Raw genomic sequence first — 23480 nt, 5'->3', positions numbered from 1 at the left:
TTCTATCCATATACCTAGGGACACCAGTTTTGAGGTGAGCATCACCAAGAGATCCATCGCTGCCGAAATTCTGCGACCCACTTTATCTCCGTACTCTTGGGCACTCAAGCATTCCCAAATAGTATGTAACAGGATATCTCTCCAACGACAACCTCTAAGGCAGAGATCGTTGTCAATCTTCCCCATACAGAATAACCTGGTTTGTGTGCCCTGTGGAGAAATCTCAGTTGAATTAACTGAAAGCCGCAGTTATAGACACTTTCCCCTGGTATTGGCATGCCACCCACCAATCGTAGTCTTCCAGTCTACCCAAGTCACCCACCCATCTCTCTCTTAGGGTGTCTAATGGAGGGAGGCTATTTTGCAGTAGATTTCAGATGTCACATGGCTTGTCCGGGGCCACCAGTATTCTAATGAGGATTCCTCTGCAATGTCTGTCAGTAGGGCTTCATGGTCACGCAGGATGTTTTTCAGTTGCCTCCCTATTAATTCTGATTCCTCTTTTAGTTCTGAAAAAGGAAAGCCTATCTCCATCTCGCTAGACGTCACCCAGCTTAGAACGTCAGCACAGTTGATAGCCCACTGGATTGAATCTTGTGTAAAATATAGTAAAAGTGTGCGACCCTCACCCTTCAAGCAACTACTACAGACAAACATGAAGATATTCCAGTAAATTATTTGTGTAGCAGAACTATCTGGGGATAACCCTGTACCGTTACAAGGCTTTTCTCTCTACACTCTTTTCTCCAGAGCAGATGCCTGTGTGAGCCAAGCTTTTATAAGAAGCCATTTTCGGTTAGTTTGCAATTATCTTATTATTCTCCTATTTCTTTCGTCATTGTACCATACTTTATATCAGGAGTGAACTTGCGGTTTTGTTTGCAGTGTGTTTATTAGTGACTATTCATGATTAAGGGGGAAGCTACTTCTCCTGATCCATAGACAATGTTCCTTTCTCTCTGGGAAGACATGACTGTGGGAAGTGTGACCAGTTTATTAAGCTCCTAGTGCGCACTCTTTGCTTCATATTGTTTTTTAAATAGAAGGCCTGACTGACTGGCATAAAGTAACTGTAGGTTTTCCACTCTTTGAAGATGTACTGCCTCTCTGCTCACTTTATTTAATGTTTATCTTTTAAAACTGGGGATAAAATTCTGAAGCCCCTAAATTGTGCTGGTTAAGAAATAATGGTCATATTTCTAGGTGTCTAAGAATGTGGCGGAGTCGATGAAGGCGATGAGGATGGGTGTTAGTTCTACGCTGATCGGCAGGAGTCCTTTGACGAAGGTGGGGTGGGGGCACGGTTGAGATGGAGCCCCAAGTGGATGGTCTTCATGGTAGAAGTGATTTCGATGGTGGTGAATTAGTCCGATTAACGGTTATAATTGCTGTATATAGAGGTGATTTAGTTACAGAAGAATTCCTAGTGCTTGTTGCAAAGTTCTTGATGGGAGTTCATGTTGCTCAAGGTGGCAGGAGGTGTGGTGAAATTTTTGGTGGTGAAGATTTACTTACTGCTGGCGTCAATGCGATCTACAAGAGATGTGTGCTTGGTGTTCTGTATCTGCTGGTGGTGGAATCTTAGGGCTATTTTGAAGAAGTTTGTATCTGCAGTGTATTAGCCTGAGTTCCTCTGTACCAGGTGACCTGTGGTTGAGCTCTTGCCATTGGGTTGTGCTTGAGGGGAGCCAGAGTGTTGGCATATCCGGTAATCCAACTGTTGAGGTTTTTGATGGCTTTTAGCAGACCACTGGTGTGCTCGGGCCGGTGATTGTAGAGGCCCACATCTCTTCTGAGATGCTTTTCCAGCTGTAGTGGGTGGTTCCGATGGTGGTAGGTCTGTGATGGTGCGGGAATAGAATTCTAAAACGGACAAGGTCATAGTCTGTCCCAGTCATAAATTCTGGCTTGTTGACTGTGATGTTGCTGCATGAAGGGAAAATCGGGTCCAGTAGATGTTTGGAGGTGTGGGTGGGTTTGGTAGCATGCTGGGTGAGGCCAAGGTTTCCAAGGTTTTCTAGAAGGGCCATAGAGTTTGGGTCAATGCGGTCTACTAGGTGAAAGTTAAGGTCTTCGAGGTTGATGATGGTACTGATAATGAAGGGTGCAACAGAGTCTGAATGTCTCTGGTGAAATAGGACCTTGTGGTCTGTATATGGATTCTGCCCAGGGAAAAGTTGGCTGTGATGTGAATCTTGAACTGACTGTGTTCCATGATGGTGGTGTCTATATAGATGATGAAGTTGATGGTATCTTTGACTATGATAGTGACTCCATCTCCGGGCTTGTGTTAACAGTATGTGGGAATGGCTGTATCAATGTTCCGTGCCAAGGTTTGGTTTAGCTATGTTTCCGTGCGAAAGAGCAGGTCAGGAGTGTGGTCATACTATTGGTCCTATATCTCTGTGGCGTGTTTGAGAAGGCAGGAGTAGAGAAGCTTGCATGGAGTGTTCTTTGGATGGTGTTTGATCTGTGTGGGGTGAGTTGGTGGCTGGTTTGTGTGAGTGAGCAAGTGGAATGCTGGGTGCTAGTGTGGGGGTGCGGTGTGGGAGAGTGCATGAGAACTTGCAAGAGGCACATGTGAACACTCCTGTGTTGTGTGGCAGCGGGCGCAGCAATGCAGCGAGCGTGTTCGGGATTAAGAGCATTGAGGTGCACGGCAGGGTGTGTGTGTCGGGGAGGACCAGGGTTTCTGGCGTGGGGGGTGGTCCAGGTATGAACTGGTGCAGACAGGCTTGACTTTGGGGTGCCTTTTGTGGGCCCACGGCATACCAATGCTGCAGCTACCATTAAATAGGTCATAAGAGGAGGGAGGAGCGCAGAGTGAACTAGTGAAGTTCACGTAAATGGGAAAAGATAAGATCATGTTTTTAATCCCTAAGAGGACATGAGTGGAAGAGTTTTGCATTATTTGGATTCAGAGAATTAGTTTTTAGGTCTTGCGTGGCGTACTGCGCACGTGTGCAGTCGAGCTCGCAAGATTTTATGTTTTTAGGAGAACTTCATTTGCAAGGCTTAAGCCCCGCACCTCTTCTCCATTGACTGGCCTCCTAAACGGTGGCCAGCCATTGTAGAAGAGGTCCTAGTGACGTTCTTCTTTCTCTTTAAGCCCCATCCTTTTCAGATTGGGTTCCTTGACTCACTGCTGAAGTAAAAGATTTCTTATCTTCTTTATGGGTCCAGATGGCCCCATAAAGAAGATAAGGAACCTTTTACCCCAGCAGGGTGTCAGGGCGCCCGGTCTGAAAGGGACGGGGCTAAATGAGAAACGTCTTTGCCCCGCCCCCTACCGCATATTTCCAAAGCCCCGAATGTATGTAACCCTGCCTGTCTCTTCTGTGCCTGCTACCTCACTGTAAAACCCGCTCTGTTTGATTGTTTTTTATTTCGCGGGTGCCCACAACGCGATTTTGCCCGCATTTATATTTTTAATTCCTAGCGGGTGCCCACCCCGCGTTATGGCCGCCTATTTTTTTTATTTTAATTACAGGTACCCACCCCGCTTTATATTTTGAATTAGAGGGAGCCTACCCCTCGTTTGCCTCGAGACGCACCGCCGCGGCCCGTGTGTCCATACCGGACTTCAGGCACCTCCTGCCCATGACGTGGGCGGGGCCTAAAATCCGTCCGGAAGTTGGGAGCCTCGCTGGCTCCACACTATGTCCCGGTCCTGAGATGGGGTACCGGGTGAAACGGGGCCCTGGCGAGGCGGGCCTCCCATGAATAGGGAGAGCCCCGCAAATGCAGCAGCCGGTGGAAAGGTAACGCAGAGGGGGCACGAGGCACATTGTCGGTGCCTGCCCCCGCCGCATGTCAGCTCCGCGTGCAGCCGCCCAAGAGCCCAGACAGCGATTGAACCCCCACCGGAGAAGCAGCCTGAGGAGTGCCGGTGAGTGGGGCTCAACATAGTCCGTGTTGGGGAGGAAGAGTCAGAGTGGCCCCATCTGGCAGCGGCCCGCTCCACCGTTGTTGTGCAGTTCCTGGATTGCTCCAGAGTTCTGTGGGGCCGGTTCTGTTCTTGTGTGGGGCATTTGTTTTTAAGGGTCCCCCGAGTGGGGCTCACAGGCACGGTGGTGCCCATTCTCCCTGAGACTTCCCAGCAGCGCCGCAGTGGCGGGCCGCTGCAACGTGGGGGCATTTCTTCAGTCGGAGTCCCTAAGGGGGGGGCTCCCCCAAGCTCTGTGGATACCCACACAAGTCTTTACAGCTGTCCCGCAGCTGCAACGTTGGGCATACCTTTGCTTAGAGCCCCAGTGAGGCCCCAGCAGGCACAGTAGTGCCAGGGCCCATTATAGAGGCACAGCTGCGCCGCACCTGCACGGGCAGCTGCACCGTTGATTTCATAAATTAATTCAGAGTCCCAGAGAGGGGCTCAGGAGGCACGCTGGTGCCAGGGCTCATTATACAGCCCAATGAAGACTACCGCTCCCAGAATGCACTCCGTTCTTTAAACATCATGTATTTCAGTGACATGGAGTTACCTACAAGCCACATCTATCGTCTTCATAGAATTTCCGAAATAGGTCATGACCAATCTATGGTCAAAGGTTCTTCATTCCCTTTTAAGTCGAGCACTCATTTACCAAACAAAGTGTCGCCCCCCCCCCCGCACACCTCTTTGTGACATAATCTGCTAAAAATACTTTAAAATATTTTCAGTGTGTGACAGGAAGGGCGGGCCTGGAAGTAGTGGGGCTTTTTTTAGGTCTCTGGCGGCCTCGTGACGCACGGTGTTTACCTCAGCACCCAGTGATGGACCCCCGGGCGCACGGTAGCAATAAGCTATTAGTACCTCCACGGTGCCCCGGATGCTTCTTCACAAGTCATTTTTAAACTACATCGGCTCTTGGAATTATGCTCTGGGGCTCTCTGTGTGTGGCTCTGTGTATGTGTGTGTGGCTCTGTGTATGTGTGTGTGGCTCTGTGTATGTGTGTGTGGCTCTGTGTATGTGTGTGTGGCTCTGTGTATGTGTGTGTCGCTCTGTATGTGTGTGTGGCTCTGTGTATGTGTGTGTGTGTGTGGCTCTGTGTATGTACGCCTCCCTAACACCCACAATGTTCCTGCAACCACGAAGACCCTAAACAGCCATACTCCAAGCTCCGTACTTGCTGCTACCAGTAAGTACACCAAGCTTACACTTAGCAGTCTGCTAAACACGGCGATCCTTCTTATCCTTAAAACAAAGAGACTGTCCCTCATCAAACACAGTGCCTCCATTCTGCACCGCTACCCCCACACACAAGTAAAGTCCCTGCCTGCTCTGCGTCCCCCAACTCGACTAACCCCGCGTGATCCCCTACTGCCGCGTGCACCGAACAAAGGATACCAGCACCAAGGCTTGAGCTGGTTCTTCTTCTTCCACCCCATGTCGTCCACGCACTGTGGTCCGAGTACTGCAGAGATAAATAAAAATATTGTCATTTACAATGCCAATAGCTCTAACTTTTGCAAAGGCGAGACCGTTGCATTGTAAATGCTTGTTAGGAAGTCCCAAAAAGATTGAGCTTACCATATTGCAGCCTAGATACGGTGGCTTGGATGATATTTTTCCAAAAAGCCTTATGAACAAATGGAAGTGCTTTTCTTAAAGCCTTCAGTAAAAAGAAACAAAAAGAGATAGCTTAGAAATGCTTTTGAAATGAGAAGTTGCATGTGAAAATAACCAGATTTTTGGCAAACAGGATGGCGGCCACTAATTGGATTCCCAGATGAAAGGTTCGCTGAATACCAGAACTTCATTTTTATATTAATTAGGCCTAAGCGAATTTAAGTTCATCCAATCTTCTATCCCGGACATACAGTCCCTGAATCTAATTTGCAGAGAAGGCAGATCACCTTCCAGCCAGTGCTCATTTGAGCCAGTGGTTTCCGGTGCTTGGCACCGACACTAAATTGTCAACACCAGCACTTACAACCGTCTGCCACATGGTTGCAGTGTTTATATGATTTGGAGATGAGCACAACAAAACCTCTTTATTAATTCAGTATACATGACAAATACCCGTCGCCCAAGCTATTCTTATAGCTGTGGGGGCCCGGACAGTCTAATTTGTAGGAGTGTGACTGTAATTGTGTTGGTTTTGTCATTGGCAGCACTTGCAGGGGGCAATGGGTGGCGCAAGCTGCAGTAACCTCCTGCTATGGGCCCTGCACTTATTTATTTTTATTTATTAAGCACTGTTTCCATCGCTAAGAGTTCAGTGTAATCCGTGTAAGAAAAATAGATAAAGCCGAAGGCATAAATGATAGTTACTAACTGGGTAATCTAAAGGGTGAATTAAGTGGAACTCTGTGTCGATCCCTGCAGTCCTAATTTGTGAAGCTGGAAAGGAAGGATGAGAGGGAAGCAGCCCGCCTATGGTTTGAAAGAAACAAACTAATCAAGGGCATGGCCTACCACCATTGCTCCATAAACCAATGGATTTGTTTGGAGTGAGATACCATAACAAAGGTGGCTGGCAGATGGAGAAGAACAAGGATGGCGAAGTTGCCAGAAACGAAGCACAGATCTTTTTCAAGGTGCTCATTAGGACGGACTCTGTTGCTTAAGCCCAGTGAAATCAAGTTTGTTGAGTCATAGAACTGTGACGATTCAAGAAAGAAAGACAATTCCAAGGGTACATAAGATTTTAATTGGCAATTACTTAGTTGAAGTGCTTTCCGGCAGGGGAATCCACCATCCCTTTGAAGGATGGTTCAACGAAGTGTGCTCTGTTAATCCGTCATCTACGAGTATCAGTCTGTCCTGTTATTTAAGACATTCATAGACTGCTTCTGCTCTGTCTTTGATGATAGTCATCAGTGGTGATGATTTGCATTTGGCTTGGTCTAAAGTGAGTTAGCATGGTGAGCAAAAGAATGATGTGTTGGAATGCTACCTTGAACGATTGTCAGTGTTTAGACAAATTGCAAGCATATCTCCTATCACCTTTTGTGTGTTGGATGTAACGCCCTAAGTGGCAAGGTATGCCCAGCCATGGGTGCCTTGCTCACTGTGCCACTGAAGCCAAGCTATACCTGACTGATGAGCCCTAATCAGGGTAAAACTGGTCTTGGGCTGCTTTTGTTTGCGGTTCACAGAGGACCTGACCTGGCAGTTTGGGTTGGACTGTTCCTATTGGAGCGGAGTCCAGACTGATGTGCATATGAGTGGGGCCAAACTGAGGGGACATGATGAACAAAAGAACGATGAGTTTGAGTGATACTCGGAGCAATTGGCAGTGGTTAGACAAATTGCAAGCATTCTTCCGATCAACTTTTGTGTATTTTATAGCCATTGGCGTCAGCCCATTTGTCAACAACAAAAGTTCCCTTATTGGCGTACCATTCAGGGGCGTAACAAAGGCCCACGCAGCCCCCGCGGTGCGGGGGGGCCTCTAGCTCCAAGGGGCCCCCTAAGCACTGCACTGTGACCGGAGAGCTCCTGATTGAGCCCGGAGGGGGCCCCTCTAAGTACCGTGCAGGGGGGCCCTCTCACTTTTCGTTACGTCAGTGGTACCATCCATTTACAGTGGCTGATTACCAGTCGTTTACAGTTAATTTATTGACTACCATACCTTCGACAATGGCTTTTCTGTAGCCCTTTCCTACGTTCACTGTACCACCTGCATGTTCACCAATCTCCACTCTGCCTGCCATGAATCCACTTCAATATCTACAGGCTGCTCCAGTTCCTTTGCATTACCCAAGGATCATTTTTAGGGGTGGGTGGAATTTGCGTAATCGCGTTACGCAAATCTCCGCAAAACGGTAAAAAATCTCAGCGAACACGCAGAAATTCTACGAACACGCGGAATTGCTTATACGCGATGCTTTTTTCCTGTTCGCAATCGCTGTTTGTGTGCTCGGGGGAGGAAATATCTTGCGAACAGCATTTTGAGAACGTGAACAAGCAAAAAAAATTGCGACGCCGCGGAACGCAGAATTTGGGGCAATTTCGCGTTATCCGCAGAACGCGAAATTACCCAAATTCCGCAAGCGGAACGGAATTTACCGCCCAGGCCCAATCATTTTACAATATGCTCCTTCAGGTAGGGTTGTGGATTACACACCATGATTTGGACCTAGATTACATTCAGCCATTCTTTAGTGAAGAGGAGGGTCATATTGAGAACTGGGATTTCAAAGCTTGCTTTTCTGCGTAGTCAGTATGTAGATTCAGAAGTATAGGAAAGAAAGCATAAGAAAGGTTCTGTGTTCTCAAGCATAAGCATCCAATAGCAACACCTCCAATAGTGCTGCAATGTGTACAAGAAGATAATACTGTTTTGCCTGTGGCACACCTGTTTATGGTAACTCTTAAACTGTTATCTACCCCACAGAGCATGATTCAAGATACGAACAGAAGGTTACTATGACCCTTTCCCTACCAGAGTCTGACTCTGTATCTACTCCACAGCCTCCTACTCTAGTCGGCACCCAGTACCTCCTCTGCACCTCAGGGTCAGCAAATTCAACCTAATCTGCCACCTAAAGCTATAGGGTGGAAGTACTGACGGTGATAACTAGCACAAAGGTGGTTTCATGGGGTACAGTAAGAATGATGATAGAATTCCAAACGATGATGAACGATGTTAAAGGCAATGATGATGCATATTAATCTGCCGACCACCAATCACCAGTGTTGGTGAGCTTCAATCACATTAAGTAGAAAAATAAACCAACTGATACTGCGCCTGCCTTGATTCTTAAACCGGTTAAGACTAAATCAGTTGTCTAAAACACACAACAGGTGATGGGTGGTTGCTTGCAATAACTAGAACCACTGGCAATAGCTCAAGTAGCACTCCAACCCATCGTTCTTTTGCTCTCCATGCCACCTCAGTTTGGGCCCAGCCATAAGCAAATCAAACTTGACCCTAAGTGCAATAAGTCTAACCACTGGCAATAGTTCTGGGTAGCACTCCAACCCATTGTTCTTTTGCTCACCATGCCACCTCAGTTTGGACCCAGACATATGCAAATCTGTCTTTACCCTGCTCCTCATGGAAACGGTCCAAACCAAACTGCCAAGCCAGGTCCTCCCTGAACTGGAACACAAGCAACCCAGGATTGGTTTCGTAGGTTTTCCTAGTTATGAGCTCATCAGCTCGGTACACCTTGGTTCCAGGGGCACAGTGAAAAGCAGGGCCAAGACGTATTTGCATATGGATGGGACCCAACTGAGGTGGCATTGTGAGCAAAAGAATGATGGGTTGGCGTGCAACCCCAAGCTATTGCCAGTGGTTAGACCTATTGCGAGCAGCCTCCCATCACCTTTTGTCTGTTTCAAAAGATCTCTGGAAGTTCAAAATCTTTGGCAGTGGGCTATCAAAAGCAGTGTGGAGTTTCAGCTCGGCCTTTTCTGAGTATGCAGAACAACTTAATGAATCTTCTTATCAGACAGAACTCCTAACAGGAATGGGAGATAGACAGCAGGCAATTAGAACTGGTATTTTGAAGGTGGGCAAACCCTAATTGGATATATTTGTAACAGACCAAAACATCTAATGCCCACTGTTTGTAAGAAGGTATCCCTGCCCAGGATGTCAAAGGAAGAAGGGATTGCGATGAGCTGGACCAGAATTGTTTTTTTTACACCTCCATCCATTTCCCTAGCTCTCAGGGTGCTGTGCAATATCAAGAGGAACCAGTGGAAAGTAATTCTAGTGAGCCCCACTTATCAATGGTAGGATTGGTACATGGAGGTGTAGAACATGCCAACCCAAACACCAATTCAAACCAATGTGCAGCTGTTGTCTAGGAGCGAGGGACAAATACTTCACCATACCCGTAATCACTGTAGGCAAATACTCAGATCGGGTACAGTTCCTTGCACTATTAAGACTTGTGCCTCAAAATGGAAACCTTTCCATCTATGGGAAAGAATGGAGAACAAGGACCCTGTACATGTCTTCTAGCTAAATCAGGTCTAGATAACACTTTATTTAAGCAATTTTGGGACGCTTCAGAAGACATCGTGAGTCTTTGTTTTTGGCAAGGCTGGTTAAGGAGTCTATTATGGTTAATTTCGAACTTTCCGTCCAAAGACCAGACTGTCGCTGACGTGGATGCTCCACACTGTCCGCTCTAATGAGAACAACTTTTAGGTCAATTCATAATGATTCTTTACAGCAGCTTTCAAAGAAAACAGCTTTTTTTTTTTAATTAGCACTAACTTGTACTTGGACTGTGAGTGATTTACAAGCACTATCTTTTAAGTAGCCATATTTACTTTTTTTCAATGACAAGATATCTGTCCGTGATTCCTAGGTTCATGCCTCAAGTTCATATGATATATAGTTTCAATCAGAATATCCGTTTGCCATCCTTCTTTACAGATCCTTCCACTGCAACATAGAGGACATTTCAACCTTTTCACGTTAAGAGACCAACGCCGTCTCATCCTCCTGCTTCTACACCCACCGCCTCCTATGCAAGACCTTCAAATGGAACCCTCTCGAACACAGAAAGACCGTCACTCACGCCCTGGTCACCAGCAGACTCGACTACGGCAACGCACTCTATGCCGGAATAAACAAAACCTCACACGCAAGCTACAGAACATTCAGAACGCTGCCGCAAGACTGGTCCACAACCTGCCAAGACACTGCCACATCTCCCAACACCTGCGCACACTCCACTGGCTCCCCATCGAAGCTAGAGTCCCCTTGAAGATGCTCACCCACGCTCACAAGGCCCTCCATGACACCGGACCAGCATACCTGAACAGCCGACTCAAATTCCACGCACCCCAAAGGACCCTACGATCAGCCCAGCTCTCCTACGCCATGGTCCCCTGCACCAGAAAGACCAGATCAGGCGGCAGCTCCTTCTCCTTCCTCGCGGTCACAGCCTGAAATGCCCTCCATCTCCACCTCAGACAGACTACATCTCTCCCCATCTTCACAAGAAACCTCAACAGACCCGCTCCTAGATGGACTGGAAACTGCGAAACCCCCCTCTCCCATCGCCTTGAGACCCTCACTGGTGAGTAGTAGCGCTTAACAAACGTGTGATCGAAGTTTTAACTGCAAAAGACCAAGAATTTACATAAGGAGCTCCTTTTTTATAGCTGATAAGGGAAGGGCTTCAATAAAGCAATCTCTAGTCTTACACTAGCTTGATGATTTTAAAGCTAATACAATAATAGCCCTGGTTACTGACCTAATCATTCAAGTAGAGGAAAACTTACTGTCCCCTCTGTACTCCCCACAACCCAATCCCGCACGCAGCAAGACAGATTTTTTTCAATTGTTGACCCTGATGCAATACACTTTAACACAAATGCTTTAAAAACTGACACCAAGGCATGGCGAGTGTTAAATTTGAAGTAAATTATTTAGCAGTATGATATTGTGCAAAATACTTATGGTTAAAATGCTCTAAGTTTAAATAACAAAGCTAGAAAAATATGCGTTCTCTTTACTAACTGGGACAGTAAATATCATGATGTACTATGTTTTGTATATTCCAAAGAAAGCAATTATATATGTATATATATATATCCAAAACTCTTTGTCGCTCTGAACCCCTGCCGCTTGCAACGGAGGGCCCAGACGGGATAGCGAATCCCAAAGTCTTTTCAAACTTAAATCCACAGTAAAGATAAATGAATGGAATGTCCAGGCCAGCTTCGTGCAGAATTACGAGCTTTTATTTCAGCTCCACTCTACGCGTTTCGAGAAAAACTTTCTCTTGGTCACGAGCGTGAGTGTCAGTGTGCTGGTGCTTTAAATATGGTCACATGTGTGTAAACATGATAGACAGACTCCAAGGTATGCTAGAATGAGCTACCTTGCGCATTAAAGTTTACAAAATAAAGCATTTCAAAACAAATAAAGCACGATTGTGAGGCAGTGTTACACATTGCACATTATTATTGTAAATGTCAAACAAACATTTAAAGAAAATAGACCAGCTGGAGAGCTGTTTGCCCTAGAGCCCGAAAGGCGGTGTACCTTGAGTCAGATTGCGCCCAAGTGGGCTATTTTATACCCCGTGCTGATGCCAGATAGTAATAAGAAATCCCAATGGTACAATCTCACCTGTAGGACTATGTTTGTGTCCACCAGTGAGGATTTTTGAATCAAAATTAAAAAAAAATTCAAAAAACAAACAAAACACGCCCCAGTGGCCAAAATATGTCTATATTCATAGTTCAGCCCCAGTGGGCATAATTCAGAAGCATACTTGCTCAGGCATAATCGTCGCAACAGGGTGATACACCGCCAATGTTCCAATTCATATGTGCTCAACTGCCATACGTGTCGAAAATTAAGATGCTGGTGCAGTGAATTCTCTTGTGCATCCTTTCAGAGATCTGGTAAAGATAAAACAAAATAGTGTGAACCAAATAGAAGAGTCCAAAACCAGTGTATATCAGTCAGATACAAAAACGACAAACATCTCACATACTATAAAATCTAAAAGGCTTGATGGACCTAATCAGATACCATGTTGCAGACACAGATATAGCAGCTTAACCCAGGTGCACTTCTAACTCTTCATCCAGGTTATGTCCACCTGGCTGCATTGTGTGGTATTTAATAATTAATCTTGATTCAAGTCTGCGTAATTCTTGGAGTCTATCACCTCCCCTCTCTCTCTGAGGGACTGACCCCAAGACACAAAACGACAACAGATTTGCATTACTTTTGTGGTGTTCCTCAAAATGTCTGGCAATGGGGTAACTCTTGTCTTTATTCGTGATTGCCCTCATGTGCTGTAATACCCTCTCTTTTGCTTGAAGTTTCGTGCTGCCGATGTAATTCAGTTTGCATGGGCATATGAGGGCATACACAGCATAGTCAGTGTGGCAAGAGGTGTGAGACATGATTTTAAAAGCCTCCATTGTTCTAGAAAGTTTAATAGATTTAGTGCTAGAACTGTGTTTACAGGCCTTGCATCTTCCACAGACAAAAAATCCTGTAACAGGATTCCGTATGGTTTTCTTAGGAATAGTGCTGGTACAGACCATGTCTTTGAGAGATTTGGCTCTCCTAAAAGTGATCTGTGGGTGGGAACTAATGCCCGTGGCAAGGTCTTTGTCCAATTTGAGGACATTCCAATATTTATCGAAGGCTTTTCTCACCTCTCTGGTCTGACCATGGTAGTCAGTAATGAATCTGGTGGTATTGGTGACCTTGTCATCCGTTACTTTCTTTTCTTGCAGGGTTTTTTCTCTCTCCATTGTCTTGACTTTAGCACTAGCTGACCTTATGCATTTCTCACTGTAACCCCTAACCCTGAATCTATCTGTCATGGTCTTAACTTCCTTGGTGAAGTCATCTTCATTAGAGCAATTTCTTTTGGCCCTAAGGAATTCACCAAGCGGTATTGAATTGACCAAGCTTTTGGGGTGACAGCTTTGGGCATGCAGGACACTGTTCCCTGCAGTCTCCTTTCTGAACAGAACAGTAGTCAGTGCATTATCAACCACCTTAATTTTCAGGTCAAGAAAGTCTATCTCCTGGCTATTGGAATGGCACGTGAAGGAGAGGTTAAATTCATTGGTGTTGAGTGTGTCAACAAAATTGAGAGCTTCTTCTTTAGTGCCATTCCAAATGATGAAGATATCATCAATGTATCTAAGCCAGGTGATGACTTTAGTTTTAAAGTCATGGGATTGTTGTACCACCTGTTCTTCCCACCAGCCCAAATAAAGTCCAGCGAAGCTGGGAGCAAAGCAGGATCCCATCGCGGTCCCGAGGAGTTGATGATAGATTTCTCCGTTGAAAATGAAATAGTTTTGGGTAAGGCATGATAGTGCCATATCCAAAATCATGTCTGTGTGCATCAAGTATGAGATGGATCTCCCTCCCAAGAAGTGTCTACAAGCTTGTATCCCTAAGTTATGCGGGATACAGGTGTAAAGACTGTTTACGTCTAGAGTCACCAGTTGCCACCCTGGTGCCCATTTAATGTCATTAATTCTTCTGAGGAAATCACCTGAATCTTTAAGGTATGATGGGAGATTTTGTACGAGTGGTTGGAGGAAGAAATCCACGTATCGTGAAGTATTCTCCCAACAACTACCCCTGGATGATACGATGGGTCTACCCGGGGGTTTGGAAAGACACTTGTGCACTTTGGGTAGTAAGTACAGCGCTGGTAACTTAGGATTTTTACACTGTAAAAACTTCAATTCTTCTTTATCAATCAACCCTTTATCATGCCAATCAATCACCTGGTTCTGGTATTTTTCACAACATGTCTTATACATCAATCTACTACTTTTTTCATACTTGAGCCTATCATTCAGTTGGGCAAGATCTTCATCAATATACATTTGTAGTGGCATAATGACTATATTCCCACCCTTGTCAGATTTCTTGATGACAATGCTAGTATCTTTACTCAACCGGTCAATTGCATCAAATTGTATTTTAGTGAGATTCTTTCTGCCATAATTCATGCTTTTGGATATTTTCTCAAATTCACTGATGACCCCTCTTTCGAATACGTCAATGGAGTCATTAATTATCTGTGGTAGAAACACCGATTTTGGTCTAAAACCACTTCTTACACTCCGATCAGTATCAGTGTCATCAGAGATAAATTCTAAAATCGGGTTGATCACTGGGTCCCTGTTATCACCCAGTTCGTACATCATTTCGAGAATCTCCAAATCATCTACTGCAATGTTACTTGGTTCTTTTTCACAGCCCACCTTCGTATTGGATACCTTGGTGCTGAACCATTTTCTTAGTCTTAATTTACGAGTGAAATGGAACAAGTCGACTCTACTTTTAGCGTAATCAAAGGTGGAAGAGGGGCAAAAGGAAAGACCCAAGGACAGTACCTCTTTTTCAACTCCACTCAGCTCTCGCTCCGATAGGTTGATCACTGTCATTGTCTCCATCATTTTCCCTTCTGCTGGCCCCTCGTTCTTGATCCCACAGTGCTCGAAATGTTGCTCTTGTCCATTGCGCCGAATTTTGTTCTTGCGGCGCCTCTCCCTCCTCGACCGTGTCCTCTTTGAGCGTTGGCATTGCCTTTCCCTTGGGCTTCCAGTCTTCCTTGGGCTACCATGGCAAATTCCTTTAAAATTAGGTCTTTTGGGCTTAACATGCCCGGACTTCTTGTTTGTTCTATTGTCTCAGTTTCTGCATTTCCCGCCGCTCCACTGTGTGTTGGCTGGTCATTGGATTCAGTGGCCGGGCTGACCGTAGTACTAGACATTGCTTTATTTTTCGCTCTCAAATGATCATACTTTTTTTCGAAAGTCAGCACTTGACCGTTTTCGTAATCAATTCGATCTCTGTTAAACTTTCTTTCTTTTTTCTCTCGAATCTCTTTCTCTATTTTCTCAAGCCTTATTTCCATTTTCTTGTAATCAGTTTCATACTCGGTCATGTTATCATACACTTCCTTTAGTTTGTTTGATAATTCTTCAATTTCATTGGAGAATTTGTCCACTTCTTTTAAGGCATATTTGACAAGTAATTTCAACATAAACATGGAGCAGCCATGGCTGTTTTCAGCCCATTCTTCTATCAGTTGAGGATCAGGCTCATTGAATGTGGGAGTGATGTATTTGCGAAGGCCTCTAGGGATTCTATTGGCTTCTAGATATTTCTGTAAAGCTCGCGCTTCCCACCATTTATTTTGCTCATTTTTCAACGCTTTCCAGAGTTGGTTTCAAAGCGTTTGTTTACTCGTTGTATTGTTGCCAGCGTTCCCTCGTGTTTCGCCACTGGTTGAAAATGCATTTCTGTTGTCACAAAGAAACATAGTATCGGCCATCTCCGCTCTTTTTTTATTTCTAATTGAAGCCATGAATATTTCTAAACTTCAGTCTCAGTGAGGCACGTATTATTTCAGTGCCCGCTCGTCTTTTTCTGCAGATACCACGCCGTGCTGTTTAAACCGGCGTTTGTCTATCCGTTTGCCTTGCACGTTAAATGAAAATCAAACCCCCGGTCTCCCGCTTCACTTAAGGAAATGGGGAAACGAGCAGCCGTGCGCACTCACCCGGTACCGTTGAACTGATCCACACGGTACCGGGTGAATGAGCCTGATCCTCAACTGATAGAAGAATGGGCTGAAAACAGCCATGGCTGCTCCATGTTTATTGTTGTTGAAATTACTTGTCAAATATGCCTTAAAAGAAGTGGACAAATTCTCCAATGAAATTGAAGAATTATCAAACAAACTAAAGGAACTGTATGATAACATGACCGAGTATGAAACTGATTACAAGAAAATGGAATTAAGGCTTGAGAAAATAGAGAAAGAGATTCGAGAGAAAAAAGAAAGAAAGTTTAACAGAGATCGAATTGATTACGAAAACGGTCAAGTGCTGACTTTCGCAAAAAAGTATGATCATTTGAGAGCGAAAAATAAAGCAATGTCTAGTACTACGGTCAGCCCGGCCACTGAATCCAATGACCAGCCAACACACAGTGGAGCGGCGGGAAATGCAGAAACTGAGACAATAGAACAAACAAGAAGTCCGGGCATGTTAAGCCCAAAAGACCTAATTTTAAAGGAATTTGCCATGGTAGCCCAAGGAAGACTGGAGGCCCAAGGGAAAGGCAATGCCAACGCTCAAAGAGGACACGGTCGAGGAGGGAGAGGCGCCGCAAGAACAAAATTCGGGGCAATGGACAAGAGCAACATTTCGAGCCCTGTGGGATCAAGAACGAGGGGCCAGCAGAAGGGAAAATGATGGAGACAATGACAGTGATCAACCTATCGGAGCGAGAGCGGAGTTGAGTTGAAAAAGAGGTACTGTCCTTGGGTCTTTCCTTTTGCCCCTCTTCCACCTTTGATTACGCTAAAAGTAGAGTCGACTTGTTCCATTTCACTCGTAAATTAAGACTAAGAAAATGGTTCAGCACCAAGGTATCCAATACGAAGGTGGGCTGTGAAAAAGAACCAAGTAACATTGCAGTAGATGATTTGGAATTTCTCAAAATGATGTACGAACTGGGTGATAACAGGGACCCAGTTATCAACCCGATTTTAGAATTTATCTCTGATGACACTGATACTGATCGGAGTGTAAGAAGTGGTTTTAGACCAAAATCGGTGTTTCTACCACAGATAATTAATGACTCCATTGACGTATTCGAAAGAGGGGTCATCAGTGAATTTGAGAAAATATCCAAAAGCATGAATTATGGCAGAAAAAATCTCACTAAAATACAATTTGATGCAATTGACCGGTTGAGTAAAGATACTAGCATTGTCATCAAGAAATCTGACAAGACTCCGGCTTGCCTTTGCTTGCCCTGTCGTTGCTACTACAATTGACTTGCTTTATTGACTTTTTGTGTTCCCTCCGTACGAAGGCTCTCCCTGATTTATGTCACTGCCGTGACTCTGGACAACATTATGATTATTTTGTGCTGGGTGGTCCGCCCCACATTCTCCTCTACTGGGTTGGTTTCGTGGTTCGGAAGGGTTGGGGGTGAGTTGTGCGACATGATAGTTTGCTGGTTTATCTGCACGTCGCACTGAGGTGTTTATTTCCTGACACAGTGAATCTTTACACTCTCTTCCTCCTTCCCTCCCTGTGATTTTTGCTGTATGTGAAGATGTAGTATTGACTTGATGCTTATTCATTCGTTGGTCGGGGGAGGGTCGCGGCCGAATGTGTTTGCTCATATCCTTTGGCTCCTCCCTCACGTTTATTTTTGTTTTGTATTTCCTCTCCTTCTTTTTTTGTCTTCTTTCTCTACTTTCTTTTTTTCCCTATATTTTGGGTTTCGGATTAGGGCGATAGGCACGCTGTTTGGAGGGTAGGCCGTAGCCGCCTGCAGGGGTGCGGGGTGGGACGGGTGGGCGGGGTCTTTCAGATGTTTTCTTTTGGTTCTATGGCCCTTTTCTATCCCTTTTTAGCGGTGCCGCTTCTGTCCTCGCTTCTCAGGCATGAGCGGGTTGGGGTCTGTTGCTATGCCACTTTTATCGGTTTCGATGTTTCGTAGCGATTGCCATACCCTTCTATTTGCCAGCTCTCCACTTTCTTCTGTGCTCCTAGCCGCGGGCTGCCTGGCCCGGGGTGGCGCCCATCTTGCACGATTGTGTTTCTCCTTTTATATTTCTTTATTTTGTTCTTTCTCCTTCTTTTTCCCTCCTTTCTTTCCCCCCCCCTTTTTGGTTTTCTTCCCTTGTTTCCCCCCATATTTTTCCCCCTTTCCTTTCTCTATCCCCCTTTCCCCCCCTCTTTTCCCCCCCCCTCCCCCTTTTTCCCCAGGCTCGTATTGTTAGAAGTGGGTTCGGTTCGTACAGTTTATCCGTTCCCCTTGACTCTGTTAGCGTGTTATTGGGTGGGGGACATAAGATCTTGGTAGCGCTTGTATGCTCCACTGTGTTTTACGTTTATTTTGTGCTGCGATCGACTCGTGCCCTTACATCCTCCCTCTCCCCCCCTCAAACCCCCCCCCTCTTCTCGTTTCAGCATGGGTGTATTCCTGTTTCTGGGTTATCCCGTGTTTGTGAGTCAGTCATGAGCCTTGTCCCCTTATCATAAAATAGACCTCATTGATCCTGATATTGGGCCGTTATTGCCGCTTATCCCATTTCTAGCAATGTTTAATTATGTTTGCTTGCCTGCCAACTGGTCTTGTGTCGCTTATTTTGATTTTTGATCGTCTTTGACTTGTGGCCGGCCGGATTGGTTGTAGGCCTGCATATGTTTATCCTAATGATGCAAATAAAGGTCTTCAAAAAAAAAAAAAAAAAAAAATCTGACAAGGGTGGGAATATAGTCATTATGCCACTACAAATGTATATTGATGAAGGTCTTGCCCAACTGAATGATAGGCTCAAGTATGAAAAAAGTAGTAGATTGATGTATAAGACATGTTGTGAAAAATACCAGAACCAGTTGATTGATTGGCATGATAAAGGGTTGATTGATAAAGAAGAATTGAAGTTTTTACAGTGTAAAAATCCTAAGTTACCAGCGCTGTACTTACTACCCAAAGTGCACAAGTGTCTTACCAAACCCCCGGGTAGACCCATCGTATCATCCAGGGGTAGTTGTTGGGAGAATACTTCACGATACGTGGATTTCTTCCTCCAACCACTCGTACAAAATCTCCCATCATACCTTAAAGATTCAGGTGATTTCCTCAGAAGAATTAATGACATTAAATGGGCACCAGGGTGGCAACTGGTGACTCTAGACGTAAACAGTCTTTACACCTGTATCCCGCATAACTTAGGGATACAAGCTTGTAGATACTTCTTGGGAGGGAGATCCATCTCATACTTGATGCACACAGAAATGAATTTGGATATGGCACTATCATGCCTTACCCAAAACTATTTCATTTTCAACGGAGAAATCTATCATCAACTCCTCGGGACCGCGATGGGATCCTGCTTTGCTCCCAGCTTCGCTGGACTTTATTTGGGCTGGTGGGAAGAACAGGTGGTACAACAATCCCATGACTTTAAAACTAAAGTCATAACCTGGCTTAGATACATTGATGATATCTTCGTCATTTGGAATGGCACTAAAGAAGAAGCTCTCAATTTTGTTGACACACTCAACACCAATGAATTTAACCTCTCCTTCACGTGCCATTCCAATAGCCAGGAGATAGACTTTCTTGACCTGAAAATTAAGGTGGTTGATAATGCACTGACTACTGTTCTGTTCAGAAAGGAGACTGCAGGGAACAGTGTCCTGCATGCCCAAAGCTGTCACCCCAAAAGCTTGGTCAATTCAATACCGCTTGGTGAATTCCTTAGGGCCAAAAGAAATTGCTCTAATGAAGATGACTTCACCAAGGAAGTTAAGACCATGACAGATAGATTCAGGGTTAGGGGTTACAGTGAGAAATGCATAAGGTCAGCTAGTGCTAAAGTCAAGACAATGGAGAGAGAAAAAACCCTGCAAGAAAAGAAAGTAACGGATGACAAGGTCACCAATACCACCAGATTCATTACTGACTACCATGGTCAGACCAGAGAGGTGAGAAAAGCCTTCGATAAATATTGGAATGTCCTCAAATTGGACAAAGACCTTGCCACGGGCATTAGTTCCCACCCACAGATCACTTTTAGGAGAGCCAAATCTCTCAAAGACATGGTCTGTACCAGCACTATTCCTAAGAAAACCATACGGAATCCTGTTACAGGATTTTTTGTCTGTGGAAGATGCAAGGCCTGTAAACACAGTTCTAGCACTAAATCTATTAAACTTTCTAGAACAATGGAGGCTTTTAAAATCATGTCTCACACCTCTTGCCACACTGACTATGCTGTGTATGCCCTCATATGCCCATGCAAACTGAATTACATCGGCAGCACGAAACTTCAAGCAAAAGAGAGGATATTACAGCACATGAGGGCAATCACGAATAAAGACAAGAGTTACCCCATTGCCAGACATTTTGAGGAACACCACAAAAGTAATGCAAATCTGTTGTCGTTTTGTGTCTTGGGGTCAGTCCCTCAGAGAGAGAGGGGAGGTGATAGACTCCAAGAATTACGCAGACTTGAATCAAGATTAATTATTAAATACCACACAATGCAGCCAGGTGGACATAACCTGGATGAAGAGTTAGAAGTGCACCTGGGTTAAGCTGCTATATCTGTGTCTGCAACATGGTATCTGATTAGGTCCATCAAGCCTTTTAGATTTTATAGTATGTGAGATGTTTGTCGTTTTTGTATCTGACTGATATACACTGGTTTTGGACTCTTCTATTTGGTTCACACTATTTTGTTTTATCTTTACCAGATCTCTGAAAGGATGCACAAGAGAATTCACTGCACCAGCATCTTAATTTTCGACACGTATGGCAGTTGAGCACGTATGAATTGGAACATTGGCGGTGTATCACCCGTTTGCGACGATTATGCCTGAGCAAGTATGCTTCTGAATTATGCCCACTGGGGCTGAACTCTGAATATAGACATATTTTGCCCACTGGGGCGTGTTTTGTTTGTTTTTTTAAATTTTTTTGAATTTTGATTCAAAAATCCTCACTGGTGGACACAAACATAGTCCTACAGGTGAGATTGTACCATTGGGATTTCTTATTACTATCTGGCATCAGCACGGGGTATAAAATAGCCCACTTGGGCGCAATCTGACTCAAGGTACACCGCCTTTCGGGCTCTAGGGCAAACAGCTCTCCAGCTGGTCTATTTTCTTTAAATGTTTGTTTGACATTTACAATAATAATGTGCAATGTGTAACACTGCCTCACAATCGTGCTTTATTTGTTTTGAAATGCTTTATTTTGTAAACTTTAATGTGCAAGGTAGCTCATTCTAGCATACCTGGGAGTCTGTCTATCATGTTTACACACATGTGACCATATTTAAAGCACCAGCACACTGACACTCACGCTCGTGACCAAGAGAAAGTTTTTCTCGAAACGCGTCGAGTGGAGCTGAAATAAAAGCTCGTAATTCTGCACGAAGCTGGCCTGGACATTCCATTCATTTATCTTTACTGTGGATTTAAGTTTGAAAAAAAAAAATATATATATATATATATATGTGTTTTAAAGTATGGAAATCTGTGAAACACAATTAGCTGTAAATTTAGTGTCCCACTGCTTCTTGACACCTGACCACAATAGGCCTGACTTTTCCCATTTTCCTCTTACAGCAATGCACAGTACATCGTCAGTGGCTCGGATGATGGATCCTTCTTCATCTGGGAAAAAGAAACTACTAACCTAGTTCGGGTACTACAGGGGGACGAGTCGATCGTGAACTGCCTCCAGCCGCACCCCAGCTACTGCTTCCTGGCCAGCAGTGGCATCGACCCTGTTGTGCGGCTATGGAGCCCGAGGCCTGAGGTAAATGGGAAATATTGTGAGGGCCGATGAGAAGCAAGGTAGATTGAGAAAGGATGAATTGTGAGAAGAAAGGCTCAGGTTATAGACCCGAACACTATAAAGAAAGTCTCAGTCTAAATTACTAGATGAGAGGACTGGCAGGGTGTTGTTCAGTTTGCCTGGATCCAACACATACCGAGTGATTCCTGATCAGTAGTGGAAGTACAGTGCCTTCCCTAGTCTTGCCATGTAATGTCACCAATGGTAGTACAACACCTTCTGTAGTACTGCACTGTCACTAGTGCAACATCTGCCTCTCCTATTCTGCATGGAGTGTTTACATTTATACAGCATCCCTCCTAAACTAGTGTTGTTGGGTCAGCAGTTGGACATGGTATTCCCATGTCCCCTGCCCTGTAATGTCCCAAGTAGAGCTGTGCATTTGTTGGTCCGGCCTGCAGTGAGAGCAGAAGAACAGTGTATCTGAACCTGCCCCTGCTCTGTTTAGCAATTGAAAGATCGGTCCTACTCTACTGATGGCCTACACTGTCCGCATTCAGACAGCGCATGTCCTTAGTTCTGCTCTGCAAAGTCTAACAGTAAAAGGTGTGAAAATCCCATAGCCCTGACTAGCAGTGTCTGCATTTTGACTGCACTTAACCTAGTCCTAAACTCATACATTAGAGCAGCAGGTTTGCTGGCACTAACCTGTAGTGTCAGCATAAGGAGAGCACTCACCCTAGTCCTTCCTTCTGGAGAAAGTGTTATGGCAGCACTTCACATAGTCCTACCATGCAGTGCCCGCTGCAGAACCGCTTTTCCCCAAGTCCTGCCCTGCAGAATCGCCATTAGGACACAACCTCCCCTAGTACAATATTTGTATATTTTTTAACTGTCATCCTTTGGCTTCTCTCATTGGCACCCCTCCTAAAAATGTTGTCTATAATCACCAAGGAATGGGCGATAGACACTGTAAACTGAACCGTACAGAGTGACTCATATTGAGCATACTTATTCCTCATAGTGGACTGGAGGAGGGGCTCATAACAGCTGGAGGGAAATTCCCACTCCGTGATCACAGTAACTGTGAGTAAGAAGGAGAATAGGGGTAGACTTTAGCAACATCTAAATTGGTCCAGTTCTCTAATAGATACCTGCCTGCTGCCATTATCTATTGGTGGCCCAGATAAAAAGGTCTGATCAACTTACTGATTCTCAAAATACAGTGTGTTGCCACCTCTGCCTTATATGCTAAATCCATGGCACGGACAGTAGTTCTTTTTCTCTAACTAAGGACACTCGTGTTGCACAGGTTTGCAGATTTGTAAATATGTAAACCACATATACCAACTAACTTACAGTGCCCCAAGGTTCAGCATTGTCGCCAACCTTATTCAACATCTGTGTTACGCCACTGGCCAAGCTGACAAAGGCTCCCGGTTTCTCGTTGGTATCATATGCCGACGACATTCAGATTGTTATCTCTATTTCTTCGAGTGTAGAAACCGTGGTGTGGAGATTTCACGGTTGTCTTAAGCACATCATGCACTGGAGGCATCAGAACTAGCTTAAATGAAACACTGACAAAACGGAGGTCATGAAGTTTGGGAATGGACCACCACTCTGGACCAATCTTGGTGGCCGGTAGAAGCTGGTACCTGCCAGAAAAGTGAGGCTGTTAGGATTTTTGTGTGATGTCCAGCTAAACTTTGCAGGACCGATCAACCTTTTGACATCATCCTGCTTTT

General features: G+C 44.9%; 1 protein-coding gene across 7 annotated transcripts in view; it reads left to right on the top strand.

Annotated features, from left to right (window-relative positions):
* The window catches only part of WDTC1 (WD and tetratricopeptide repeats 1), a 380833-nt gene that overhangs the window by 306875 nt on the left and 50478 nt on the right, over positions 1–23480 (top strand). For all 7 annotated transcript variants that reach the window (XM_078682616.1, XM_078682614.1, XM_078682619.1 and 4 more), the window contains exon 15: positions 21561–21753. In XM_078682616.1, coding sequence (XP_078538742.1) covers positions 21561–21753 — 193 coding nt within the window. The remainder of the gene's footprint in view (positions 1–21560; positions 21754–23480) is intronic.

This window comes from Lissotriton helveticus, chromosome 3_1, assembly GCF_964261635.1.
Source record: "Lissotriton helveticus chromosome 3_1, aLisHel1.1, whole genome shotgun sequence".
In the NCBI taxonomy this organism is placed as follows: Eukaryota; Metazoa; Chordata; class Amphibia; order Caudata; family Salamandridae; genus Lissotriton; species Lissotriton helveticus.
Note: the sequence above shows the minus strand (reverse complement) of the source record. Positions and strands in the feature narration are given on the sequence as shown.